Source organism: Argentina silus (assembly GCF_951799395.1).
Source record: "Argentina silus genome assembly, chromosome: 9".
Taxonomy (NCBI): Eukaryota; Metazoa; Chordata; class Actinopteri; order Argentiniformes; family Argentinidae; genus Argentina; species Argentina silus.
Genome location: NC_139663.1, coordinates 15406471 through 15419397, shown reverse-complemented (window position 1 = coordinate 15419397; position 12927 = coordinate 15406471). Strand labels below are relative to the sequence as shown.

Genomic DNA, 12927 nt, shown 5'->3' with positions numbered 1-12927 from the left:
TAGTCGAGACTCGGGAGTGGAATGTCTCCATCATGCCATTATTCTTTCCATTATTGTGTGACAATAGTAGCAGGATGCTTTCACCTATTATGTTTTCTCAGAGCAGTGGCGATGGGAGGATGGAGATGGGTTTGAAGGAGAGTTATACAATCCAGTCAATCAATCAATCTTTATTTATAGAACATTTCCTACATAAAAGAATGCAATGTGCTTCACAAAAAGATAAAATATATACTGTTTCTGTACATATGTGCATATCATTAGCACAATAAAACAACTGGACCCATCTTTTGAGGATGAAATCATTTATTTACTCAAAATCATGGGATAAATTCATGCATGGCAAAATACAAATGTGTATTCATACATATGTTTAAATTCCAAACTATAGGTTAAAGGTCACTGAATCAGTAGCTTTACTGAAGTCTACCTGAGCAGCAAGTCAATTATTTTTATTGAATGTCTTACTTTTAGTATGTCTCGTCTTATCTGTTGTGCCTGGGCACTTTATCTGTCTCACCGTGGGAGAGTGAGAAACGTCCTCTCGATTCCTTTGTATGTCTTGACGTGAAGAATTGACAATAAAGCCACTTTGGCTTTGAACCCATCACCACTGCACCACCTATAGGCAAGCATCGCAGTACTAGTTTATAATACATCTAAAAACTTCAAGCACACCTATAAAACGTTGTATTCCCAACAGCAGGCACTAAACCACAACCATAAATACCCACTCTATAACACAGGCAGTTCTGGTTTGACTGGATTGTTGCAGTGTCAAGCATTCACATTTTCTCTGATCAACTAAAAGATACAGAAAATATTTTTCTGCATGTAACCTACTGTATCAAAAATGTAAACTTCCAATGCATTAACAAGTAAACATAATTTCATTACTATGTTACAAAGAGTTTGTGGGGGAAAACAACAAAATCAAATATATACAGATAACTTGTTCTTTTACATTTCATACAATATTGTTAAAATATGTTATACAATTCCCAAATAAACTGGAATCTTATCGCCTCTGCTAGAGAATGCAAATGAAGAGAGGTAACAAACAGTCATGTATCAACTGTCATTTCATATTTTGAGTCCCCAGATGACTCAGCTCAGTGGTATATTTGAGGAGTGGCACCAATGAAATTACTGGAGGCTTAAAATAGTCCCACAAATGTCTTGCCCTATTTACCCAATACTGGGTTTTTATTAGACTAAGATATGTAAATGCAAGGGGTAAACATGATTTCAGGCGGGGGGGAAATGGCGGACAAAAAAAGGTTTCAGCCCCAAAACGTCATGGCTACCCTCAGGTAAAACAAAAAACTACGACACATTTGGAGAATCTCCCTCTTGAATTGGTTTAATCACACAACTTTTACTATCGCTAAGAAGTTTCTATCTATTCAGTTCGAAAAGCATAATCTAAAGGTAGCAAGATTTCTCAGACTGGCTACCCAGGCAAGCAAACGGTTGTCTGGCAACTTGCTCCATAGATTTGCGTGAGGGAACTATTTAAGTCTCCATAAGCGTTAGCCAATAGAACATTGACCCCTTCATTGGTGCTTCTAATATACCACTCTGACTTGACCTTTGACCACACTAACTGTAGGCAGGTCAAACCCGTTTTGACGATTTCTGGGAAAAACCATTTAAACTGTAAAACCATGATATATCTTGGTATTTAACAATAGTGTTTGCAACAAAAAACAAATATAAATCTCAAACTCACTCTAAAACGACCGTTTATATTCTTAAAATAATTTAGATTTCACGCTACGCTTCCGGTTTTCTTCCTGTTTGCCGGGTCAGTTGCCCATTTTCAATACAACGGTTTTTGTTATTCAACTGTTCAATAATTTCGACAATATAGATCAAAATATATAGATATATATACAGTAAAATATGTTGATTTGCTTGCTGCAACCGTTATGCTTGTCAGCAAAGGCTAACTGCTGATACGCTATTGTTTCTATAAGGAAAACACTGACAGTTTTATGCAGTAAGTGTAATTATAACATTAACTGACAGCTAAATGTACACTATTTCGCATTATTTGGGATATTTTGAACAGTTTAAAAAAGCCCGAAACGGCTATTTTGCTTGACAGCGGACTTAAAACTCTCAACTCGTCCCCATTAGGATAGTATTGTGGCCAGAACGTTTGACCACGCGAATAAATGATGCTACATTTCAGCTTTAAAACACTTGGGATCTCCAGAGGAGTGAAGTGTAGGGTTGTAACGAGTTCAATAAGACATATTTCCGCATCTCAAACCAGTTACCACTTTGACCGTGACCGAAACCAGCATTCAGAAAGTCCATTTGAAATACTTGTAATATTCAAGTATATCATTCTTAACATGTGCATGTAAACATTAAGTGAAGTTGCAATTGCTTTAAGACACAAGTGCTAGAAAAAAAAAAATACCATCAAACATGGCATTTACCACTTTATAAAATCATGGCATTCACCACATTGTAAAATCCAGCACTAGTTACAGTCTGCTGTACCACCTAAAGTTCAAGGATTCAACCCTTACTAAGTCACTCAGAAATTACTGAATTGTTCTCTTAACCAATCCTCAGCAAGCAACTCTTCTGCCAATCAAACCTCACCACCACCTAGCACCAATATACCCATACATACTCATGTTGGTCCTACACCACCACCTAATCCAAGACCCTCTCTGGCACTCCAAACTAACAACATACAGTACTGCAAGTTCCCAAAACCTCAAGTAATACCACACCACACTTTCCACAAAGCAGTTTGTCAACGGGTAGAACCACTTTGTGTTGCTTGATGTTCTAGAACCCTGCAGGCTTGGAAGGCTGGAGGTGTAGGGACTGGGAGAGACCATTTCTTCAGGATCCTGGGGGTGGTTGCAGGGTGGCGACGGGTGCTCCCCCCGTGGCGAGGCCATGGAAGGAGTCGGGTGCACGCTTGGCATACTCTACCAGCTCGTAGGACTCTCTGATGTCAGACAGACCGAACCAGAACACGATCCAGCTGCCGTTGACGAAGCTGCCGTCACAGTGCTTAAAGTACCTGAGGATGCCAGAGGAATGGAGGAGAGAGAAAACGAAAGAAGGGAAAGTATAAGACAAAGAGATATGGTGTTTTTTTAAGAACTGATTTTGTTAAATACATTTTTGAAAAATACAATATGAAAAACATATTTTTCTGCTCTCAAGATTCTACAAAACAACTAATGAAAATGCCTTAGCCAGAGAAATGTTACATTCCCCATGTTATACATTCAGACTTGAGCTCAGCAGGCTAAACACATTGTTGGAGCCCAGTAGGAGAGACTCACCAGGGGTTGATACGGTTGGTGGCACGGGACCTCCAGAAGAGCTTTCCCAGGTCCTGGCGTATACACTCCCAGAGGATCTGACTGGTGCCCTGGCCCTGCTTACTGCTGCTCACCACAAACTTGTCCAGGTAGGGCGTGCCACTGCTCACTGGCTCCCTGGTGATGATGGCCGCTGCGCTGTACCTGCAGGGGGAGCAGCACAGTCATTTGACACTAATGAAAGTATTTAATGACCTACTACTGGCCTCTAACACCAACTGAGCCACAGAGAACCTCTAGAACAGGGGTGCCCACACTTTTTCGGCTTGTGAGCTACTTTCAAAATGACCAGGTCAAAATGATCTACCTACATTAAAAAATGCTAAATATATATTGCGAAATATATACATGCGAATGCATGGTGACACGTGACCCGTAGAAGAGAAGCGATCTCAGACTGGCCGCATTGTACGTCAATCAAGTGGCGGACTCACACTGGCTCAATTGCCTCGTACCGTGCTGAAGCACAAATGTCCGTCGTAAAAAAAAAAAATGTTTTAATGTCACACGATCAACCTGCACTACTCTCGCGATCGACCGGTCGATCGTAATCGACGTATTGGGCACCCCTGCTCTAGAACAATCAAACATTGTACTAACTGTGGGGTGCTTCGCGGCGTAGCACACTAATGCGCATACCACATAATAGCAAGGTCCCTGGTTCGATTCCGACCCTCGACATATCTTGCATGTCATCCCTCTTCTCTCTCACCCATCCTTCCTGTCAATCTCTACTGTCTCTATCCCAATAAAGCAGAAAAGCGGTAAAAACATTTAAAAAAATATAATAAATAAATATATAGATCAAAGTTATTTAGAGAGTGTTGGGTAGGACATTTTGTTGGAAAAAATAAGCCACATCAAGAGTGAATAAGGGAGGGGGGGGTATACCCTACCCTTCAGAGAGGTAGATGGAATGGAGACGTCCTTTGAGAGTGTCGATGTAGTCCTCCCTCAAGTCCTTCTCAAAGGTCTTGTTGATCAGGGCCAGCAAGCGGTCCAGGTCAATGTCATCCAGTGTGCTGTACCTGGATACATACATGGGAGTTCAGGTCCGAGGTCATGTGAGGTGAAGAGAGGATTCAGGACATGCCCATGTTGACAATCGACCCAGACTGTTTTTAACATTTATAAATGTTATTAGGAAGTCATTATACAGGTATGTTTGGTATTTCCAAAAGCAATTGCTTAATGGAGCAAGCAGCTTTGTTCAACAAACACAGGGAGTGGTATCATATGTCAAATAATTCTAATCGCTATGATAACAAGCCATGCCCTCATTTTAAGGACATGACTGATTGCCATCATGGGTGAACACACACACACTAAATGTGTTTAACAAAATGACTCGACAAAGTGAGTTTGTTAGAACCTGTTCAGTACAGCGTGGTGGGGAGCTCTTCATTCACCAACATATACAGCAATGAGACAAGACAGACTACACAGTACAGTACATTAAATACAACATTGTACAGTGAGTGTGCATGATGTTGTATTGAACTCTATTGCATTGTATGTCTTGAGACATAGTGGAAATTGAACCATTTCTACCTCCTTCCATTCCTCTCCTCTCCTCTCCGTATCTACCCAGTGTTTGGAGAGTAGGGAGTAAGGGTTAGGGAGTAGGGGCTAGGGTTTAGGGAATAGTGGTTAGGGAGTATGGGGTAGGTAGTGTTCCAGAGGCAACACTGTGACTATCAGGTGAACTAGCATTGTTATAGGGGTAAGAACACAAGAGGTCATGTGAGGTGAAGACAACTGTGTTTTCTCCACCACCTTGCTTAGGTCTGCAGAGGGCTAGGAAGTAGTGGCTAGGCGTTAGGGACTAGGGGCAAGGGAGTAGGGGCTAGGAAGTAGGTGCAAGGGGTTAGGGGCTAGGGAATACGGAACAGGGAATAGGGGCTAGGGGTTAGGAAGTAGGGGCTAGGGAATAGGAGGTTGAGGTTGTTTCTGGACACAGTGGACAGGGCCAGACTTAGGGTTAGGGTTAGTACTCACTTGTGAATGGGGTCTCCATTTTTGAACATGGTACCGGAACCTAGAACAAGATGAAAATGGAGATGTGATGAGGACACACAAAGCAACACTAGAATAGGAACTGTAGTGTGGTCGTGTCTGGTTTGAATGTTGACTGTGTTCATGTGGCGTGAAACAAGGAACTATAGGTGAGTTTCCCCTCAGTTCTTAACTAAGGATCACCTGTTCGCTTCAAGGGTGAAGTAAGTTGCCCCTAGGCACTGATCTGTGATCAGCGTATCCCCCCCCCAAACCTAACCTCCCCCTACTCTCTTGAGCTTTGCATTGACTGATAACATTGCCTTAGAGAGTAGGATAATGCGATGGGGCCATCTGCTGGTCAGCTAGTGTATCTGCAGTATAATTACCTGACAAGGCTGGAATCCTAACTCAAGATCTGTGCGCCAAACTCGAATCATGCACATTTCCCATTGACATCAATGCAAGATTCATGTAAATGTCAGAGAAACACACATTGCACACATGTCGAGTTATGGTCCCACCCAGCACGTCTATTTCTGAATCTGCTGTGCTAAGTTAAAATCTCCTCTCAAAATACCCTTCCCACACATGATCCTGGGATGGTTTACACATGTTACTGATACACACACACACGCACACACGGCTGCTAAGTGATCATACAAAATCATTGTTTTATGCATTTAGAATGCCTAAATGCCTAGAGACTTTAGACTGAGTTCACACTGGTTCCTAAAGGCATTCTTCTACTATTCATGCTGCATGTCCTCTCCAAAATAATTCGAGAATAATGCGAAAATTAGCAGACATGATCTGTCATTAGTTAACCACCCCTGAAGTCAAACTCTGCATAGCAACAGGAGAGGTGGACCCCACACATGCTTGTGCTTGTGTGTGTGTGTGTGTGTGTGTACAGCCAGGCAACAGCGGCAGGTGCAGTGAGTTTAAGGGGGTTTAAGTCATGGGGGGTTATTGGGTGAGGGGTCACACTAACTAGCTTGTCATCTTAAACCCAGCCCTAGCTTTAGCTAGCTACAAGTGGTAGATTAGTACGGACTGGGATAGTGGAAGCAATATGGCCAAACTCCCAACATGGAGCTATCACCACATTTGCTTACACCTATGAGATCCTATCAGATGGGTGGATTGTCTTGTGTTGATTGTTTGTGTACTGTGTTTTTATATTTACTGTCTGTTTGTAAATGTTGTCCTTTGTATACTTGCTGCTGAGGAAAATTAATTTCTTCTTGGGGATTAATACAGTAATACTCTCCTCTCCCGTCACCTGAGCCAACCCAGAAGGTAGGGAACAGGTGATAGGGATTGGTTTGAAATGCTTATGTGCTTGATTTATCTGTACAATAAGCGAAGAAAGGTGCTGTGTTATAGGTTGGAAATCTTGGGGTCATTAACAAGAGTTTTGGGGGGTGTCTGCCTGCCTGCCTGCCTGCCTGTTTGTTTGTCTGCCTGCCTGTCAGTCTGTCTGCCTGCCTGCCTACCTGTCTGCCTGCCTGTCTTTCTGCCTGCCTGTCTTTCCGTCTGTCCGTTACTCACCCTTGTGGCTGAAGAGCTCAGTGAGGAGTGTGCTGGCGGAGGTGATGACGGCAGAGGACTCGCAGGGCAGCTTGTTGAGGAGCTGGGCGATGGTGCAAACACGACGACGCTCTGCCATGCTCAACCACTCCGCCTCAGACAGGCCAGGCAGGTCACCAGGCAGGGACACTGACCCTAGGACCTGGGAGGAGGGGAGGAGGAGGAGGGGAGGAGAGGGAGTGGGAGAGGAGGTGAGGGACAAAGGTATAAAACAGCCAGACTCAACAAGATTCAAGATTCTTTATTTGTCACATGCATACAAGTATACAGTGAAATGCAAAAGTGACAGTGCCACAGAGTAGTGCAACAATAAGTTTTAAAATAGAATAAAATAAAATAAAATAGAAGTACTAAAAAATATAAACAGTATGAACAGTATAAACAATATAAACAGTGGTGAAGCAATGTACGCAATGGAATGGCAATATACAATGGCAATGACAGATTGACAGTACAGATAATTACAGTGGAGGATAAGTCTGCAATGGATAATTATGTGTGTACATATGTGTTATGATGTCAGTGAGTGTGTGAGTGACTTGAGGGGGGCACTGGTGGGGTCATCGTTGATGATCCTGATGGCATGGGGGAAGAAACTCAGTCTTAGTCTCTCTGTTCTTGCTGCATGACAGCGAAGGTGTTTGCCTGACCACAGCAGCTGGAACAGTCCGTTTTTCGGGTGGTGAGGGTCCTTCATTATCCTGTAGGCTCTGGTCCTACACCTCCTGGTGTACAGGACATGGAGAGGGGGGGTTGGAGCTCCCATGGTCTTTTCTGCCAGGCGTACCACCCTTTGCAGAGCTCGCCTGTCCTGGGCCGTGCTGTTACTCTACCAGATGGTGATGTTGCCAGCCAGGATGCTCTCCACAGCTCCAGAGTAGAAGGACTGAAGGATCCTCCGGGAGAATTTCCTCAGCTGCCTGAGATGGAACAGGTGTTGCCTTGCCTTTCCCACCAGTGTACTGATGGGTTACTAGGGTTACTACTAGGGTTACTACTACTAGGGTTAGGGTTACTAACCCTATCCCTAACCCTAGTCCAGGTCAGGTCTTCTGTGATGTGGACTCCCAGGTATTTAAAACTGCTCACCCTGTCCACAGCAGTACCACCGATGTCCAGCGGCGTGTAGGTCCTTGGATGTTGTGCTCTCCTGAAGTCCACAATCAGCTCCTTTGTCTTGGAGACATTCAGGATGAGGCTATTCTCCTGCCACCAGAGTGACAGGTCCGTCACCTCGTCCAGGTAGGCTTCCTCATTGTTATCCGAGATCAGCCCCACCACAACTGTGTCGTCCGCAAACTTGATGATGGAGTTGTCGCTGGACTTAGCCACACAGTCGTGGGTGTACAGGGAGTAGAGGAGGGGGCTAAGGACGCAGCCCTGGGGGGACCCTGTGCTCAGAATGAGTATGCTGGAGGTGTGTCTACCCACCCTGACCACCTGTGGCCTGGCCGTCAGGAAGCCCAGGATCCAGGCACACAGGGGAATGTTCAGTCCTAATCCAATTATCTTTTCAGCCAGTCGGGTGGGGACTATGGTATTGAACACTGAGCTGTAGTCTATAAACAGCATTCTCACATAGCCCCCCTTCTGACTGTCAACGTGAGAGAGAGTTTTGTGGAGGACCTGGGAGACTGCATCGTCCGTGGATCTGTTTGGTCTGTATGCGAACTGCAGTGGGTCCAAGGTCGGAGGGAGGGAGGAGCAGATGTATTCCTTAATCTCCTCTTGGCGGCTTTCACCGCCCTCTGCAGTTTGTAGGACTCCGCTTTATACTCCTCCATGCTGCCGGATGCCAGGCCGGAGTTGTAAGCAGCAGTGCGGGCTCTCAGAGCGGCACGGATGGAACTGTCGACCCAGGGTTTCTGGTTGGGGTAGATCTTTACCGTTCTTGTTGGTACAATGTTGTCGGCTAATGTTGAGATGAAGTCCAAGACAGTCTCTGTAAACTCGCTGACATCGCTGGAACTTGATTGAAACATATCCCAGTCGACGTCACTCAGCGCGTCTTGTAACACGGCCTCTGATTGGTCGGACCACCGCTTTCCCTCCCTCTTCACGATCGCTACCTGTTGGATCCTCTGTTTGTAAACAGGCATCAACAAAATGGCGGAGTGGTCTGATTTCCCAAAGGGAGGGCAGGAAACAGCTTTGTACCCATTCTTAAACTGAGTATAACAGTGGTCCAAAGTTCTATCTCCCCTGGTGGCACACGTGATGTGTTGGCGGAAGTTAGGCATAGCTTTTTTAAGGTTAGCCCTGTTGAAATCACCTGTTACTATCATCGCCGCCTCAGGGTGGTTGCTCTGATGCCGGCACAGCGTATCATGTAGGGTCGATAGCGCTGCCTCTGTGTTGGCCTTTGGTAGAATGTAGACGGCTGTGATGATAATTGAGCTGAACTCCCGGGGAAGGTAGAATGGGCGGCATGAGATGGTCAGATGCTCCAGGTCCGCCGAGCAGGTCTGAGAAAGCGTCGTTACGTTGATAGGGTTACACCAGTTGTTGTTGGTCATGAAACAAACTCCACCACCCCATTCTATCCGCCCGGAAAACAGAGAAGGACTCGGAAGGGCAGATGACTCAGTCCGGTACCAACGAGGTAAGCCATGTCTCTGTTAGACAAAGGATGTTACAGTCTCTTACGTCTCGCTGGAAAGTAATCCTCACCCTGAGATCATCCATCTTGTTCTCCAGAGACTGGACATTAGCAAGAAGTATGCTAGGCAGAGGTGGACGGTGGGCCTGAGCTCTGTCGGTTCCGAATGCCTCCCCGCTTCCCCCGGTGTTTCCTCCTCTTTTTGGGTGCGCTCACATTGTTGTTATCGTGGGGGGTCCTTCTGAACTCCACCGGCCACGCCGGGTCGATGAAATAGTTATCAAAAATACTTGGTCTTAAGTTGTAATTTACATGTAGAAGTGTGTCCTTGTCGTAGTGTATCAGTGCCAGTGAGTTTCTCACAATGAGAGAATTTAGAAAACACATAAAAGCTAAAAAAACGCACATCCTCTGCGGAGATCTCACAACGGCGACCGGCATCGGCGGTGCCATTTTCAAGGAAAGACAAGGTAACAACAGTGATTACAGAATCACTAGGCAGCAACACACACACCCCCCCACACACACAGGCACACACAGGCAGACACACCTTGTGGTTCTGGTTTTGTAGTCCCCCTCTGCTGTTGAGGAACATGACTTTGAGAGGCTGTAGGACCCCTGAGAGGGCTGCTGTCACGTCCACAGAGTCCAGGACCACTGAGCGTCCGGAGGCGTCCCGCCCTACAGGACACACCAGGGGGATGGTTCCATTGTCCAGGCTCCACTGGAGCAGACCTGTGTCCACAGAGATGGAGGAGCCACCACTGATCACAACACACAGAGAGGGAGGGAAGGAGGCAGAGAGGGAGGAATAGAGTTCAATATAGGCCTATGTAGGTAGAGAAAGAGATATGTTCACTGTTTGGATTACATGATACAGCCACTTATGAGATATATGTATGGGAGATCCATTATTTACTGTGTGTATGTGTGTGTGTGTGTACCTGCTCCCCTGGGGCGGGTCCTGCTGCAGCAGTAAGGCCTCAGCGCTAAAGAAAGGTATAACACTGGCAGAATGGTGCTGTAGAACTTCTGTCAGAGCCTGACACTGCTCCACTAGATGGGCCCTGGTGTTGGAAGGAGACCCGGCCTCCTCACACCGTGATAGCCCCATCACAACCACTGGCTTCATGTCCATCCGCTGCAGAAAAGAGAGCCCAAAGGCCAGACTCTGCACCATCTCACAGCTCTCAAACACTGACTTGTCAACCTAACACAAGGACAGATCAGACAAAGAGACATTCAGGAATTCAATCAGGGATTCAAACAACAACAAAGCTGTTACACAGCCACTTATTTTTTTGGTAAACAGCTGAGGGATGGAGAAATTAAACCACTCTTAAATTCATGGACAGAGCTTTGGATGCAAGGACTGGCCATCCAGGAGTTTAAAATGATAGTTAAAGTGAAAATCATAATTTCCAGTGTTTTGGTTCGAATTTTGGCTCCACCAGATACACTTGGCATCACCCAAATATGAAAAGAAAAATAGGCTTCTGTCGTTTTCCAGTTCTCATTGTAAAAATATAGGCCTGCTCAAATGGTCTGTTTTCGATGGGTATAATTTAAGAGGTTATGCGTCCATCACCACGACCTGCTCATGCTCGAATGTGATGCGTGCTCTGGGTAGTAAAACTCAATCAAATAAACCAATTATATCGTTTGTCTACATTTCACATCCCTCCCATTTTAGCCAGCACTAGCACTGAACACATTTCATTTCTCCCAGCAGGTACAGATAACAGCCAAGACCAAATTAAACTGGCCATTTAGTATGTTGTGGTAAAATGATGCAAGGCTGTTCAGAATACAAAGGTAAGAAAATGCAAGTTAAGTTATCTTGTTTGAGCTAGCACAGTGTTGTATTTTGTAAGCTAGAAAAACTACCTGTCTGCTAACTTATCTTAGTAGAGTTGCTAACAATTTTACAAAAATGCGAGCGTCATGCCCAGTCAGTCCTGTAGTCTGTAAAAAGTAATGTAATTGATGTAAACAATTAAAAAGTGTGTAATATTTACCCAGAAATAATTTAATATGGAAATCAAAGTCACTTTATAGGGCCTTTAATGTTTTGAAGCTATACATATATTGTTTACAATGACATTGTTTACAAACATAGGAGTACAGCAATCTTACAGTTTGCGTTCTATAATAGCGTAAGACGGTTCGTTGAACTAAGCCCATGAGCCATTTAGAAGGTATAGGCCTATTCTTCATGAATCAATGGCTATCATTATTCATCTAAATGTCCAAAATGAATGTAGCAATCCCAGATTGCCCCTTTAAGACAATCATAAAATAGTTCAGTCTACTGTCAAGTTATAAAATGTTTATTAATTTTCGGCTAAACTCACATTTTATGATTATGATGATGACCACTGATGCACTTTCCTTTTAAATTTAGCTTTCAAGACTTAAAATAGCCGAAGTCAAAATGCCAAGTAGGGGGCAATAGAGAAACAGGCTACAGCAGAAGCAACGACTCAATAGATTAATCTATCTACACATTCAAGATCGGGTTAAAGTTCAAAACTTTCTCGGCGCATTTTGGCCAAAATTACGAATGGATGCGATATGATCATAAATGTACTCAGAACTTAATTTATTTCATCACTTTTACAAATAGAAACGTCAACTTATTCATGTTGGCTAATCAAGTTAGCATGTGCTTGCATCATCAGACACTTACCTCTAGAACCGCAAATGCAGGCGATTGTGACATATTGGCCCTCTGGAAATGGGTCAACCAGTACCGGGCCTCTCGGGGGTCCCCACCTATTTCATTGAGAAATGCCTTCACGTCCCGATAAATTAGTGTGCGGTTTGTCAAAACATGACGATCGGAGGCTGAGAAAGACCTAGGGAACTCCTGCTGGGCCAAAGCCGGGGTTTTGCTTCCATGGCCAGCCGCATTCGAACTTGCTAAGCGGTGCATTCTCCACTGAGCTGTGCTCGGAGCTAGCGCAGGTGAGGGATTTGACAAGTATTTGCCAGCCATTACCATAGCTCTGCAACTGGAAGAGCCCGTATTTACTTTGGCCATGACTGCGGGTTAAGCCGGTGCTAAAGACACTACTGTACCTATCAGCTCAACCACCTCGTGTAGTAGCGAAGTTTTACCGGCGAAGCCACATATACACATTCAGAAACATAGGCGGTTGGCTCAGGTTTCCACGGACTGAACGTAGATGGAGGGAGGAGGCTCCGCGAGTTCACTACCAAAGGCGTGACCTCTCTTACCTCTGGTTGCCATGGATACTGTATTAGTGCAACTAATAAAAACAAGTGATGCGGACTACCCATGGTCTAAAACTGTGGATATTGTTTTTATGAAATGTTTACCGATCAAAGGATATTTCGACTTTGATGATGTATTCTGTC

The 12927-nt window shown here is 44.6% G+C and overlaps 1 protein-coding gene across 1 annotated transcript; it reads right to left on the bottom strand.

The window, feature by feature from the left end:
- Positions 1-295: 295 nt before the first annotated feature.
- nags (N-acetylglutamate synthase) lies at positions 296-12591 on the bottom strand. Its single transcript, XM_083677070.1, has 8 exons — positions 12236-12591; positions 10491-10756; positions 10097-10310; positions 6909-7089; positions 5358-5397; positions 4256-4387; positions 3321-3503; positions 296-3052 (listed from the first exon to the last, which is right to left on the bottom strand). The coding sequence occupies exons 1-8, from the start codon at positions 12587-12589 to the stop codon at positions 2869-2871; spliced, it is 1554 nt and encodes a 517-aa protein (XP_083533196.1). The 5' UTR covers positions 12590-12591; the 3' UTR covers positions 296-2868.
- Between the last annotated feature and the right edge of the window lie 336 nt (positions 12592-12927).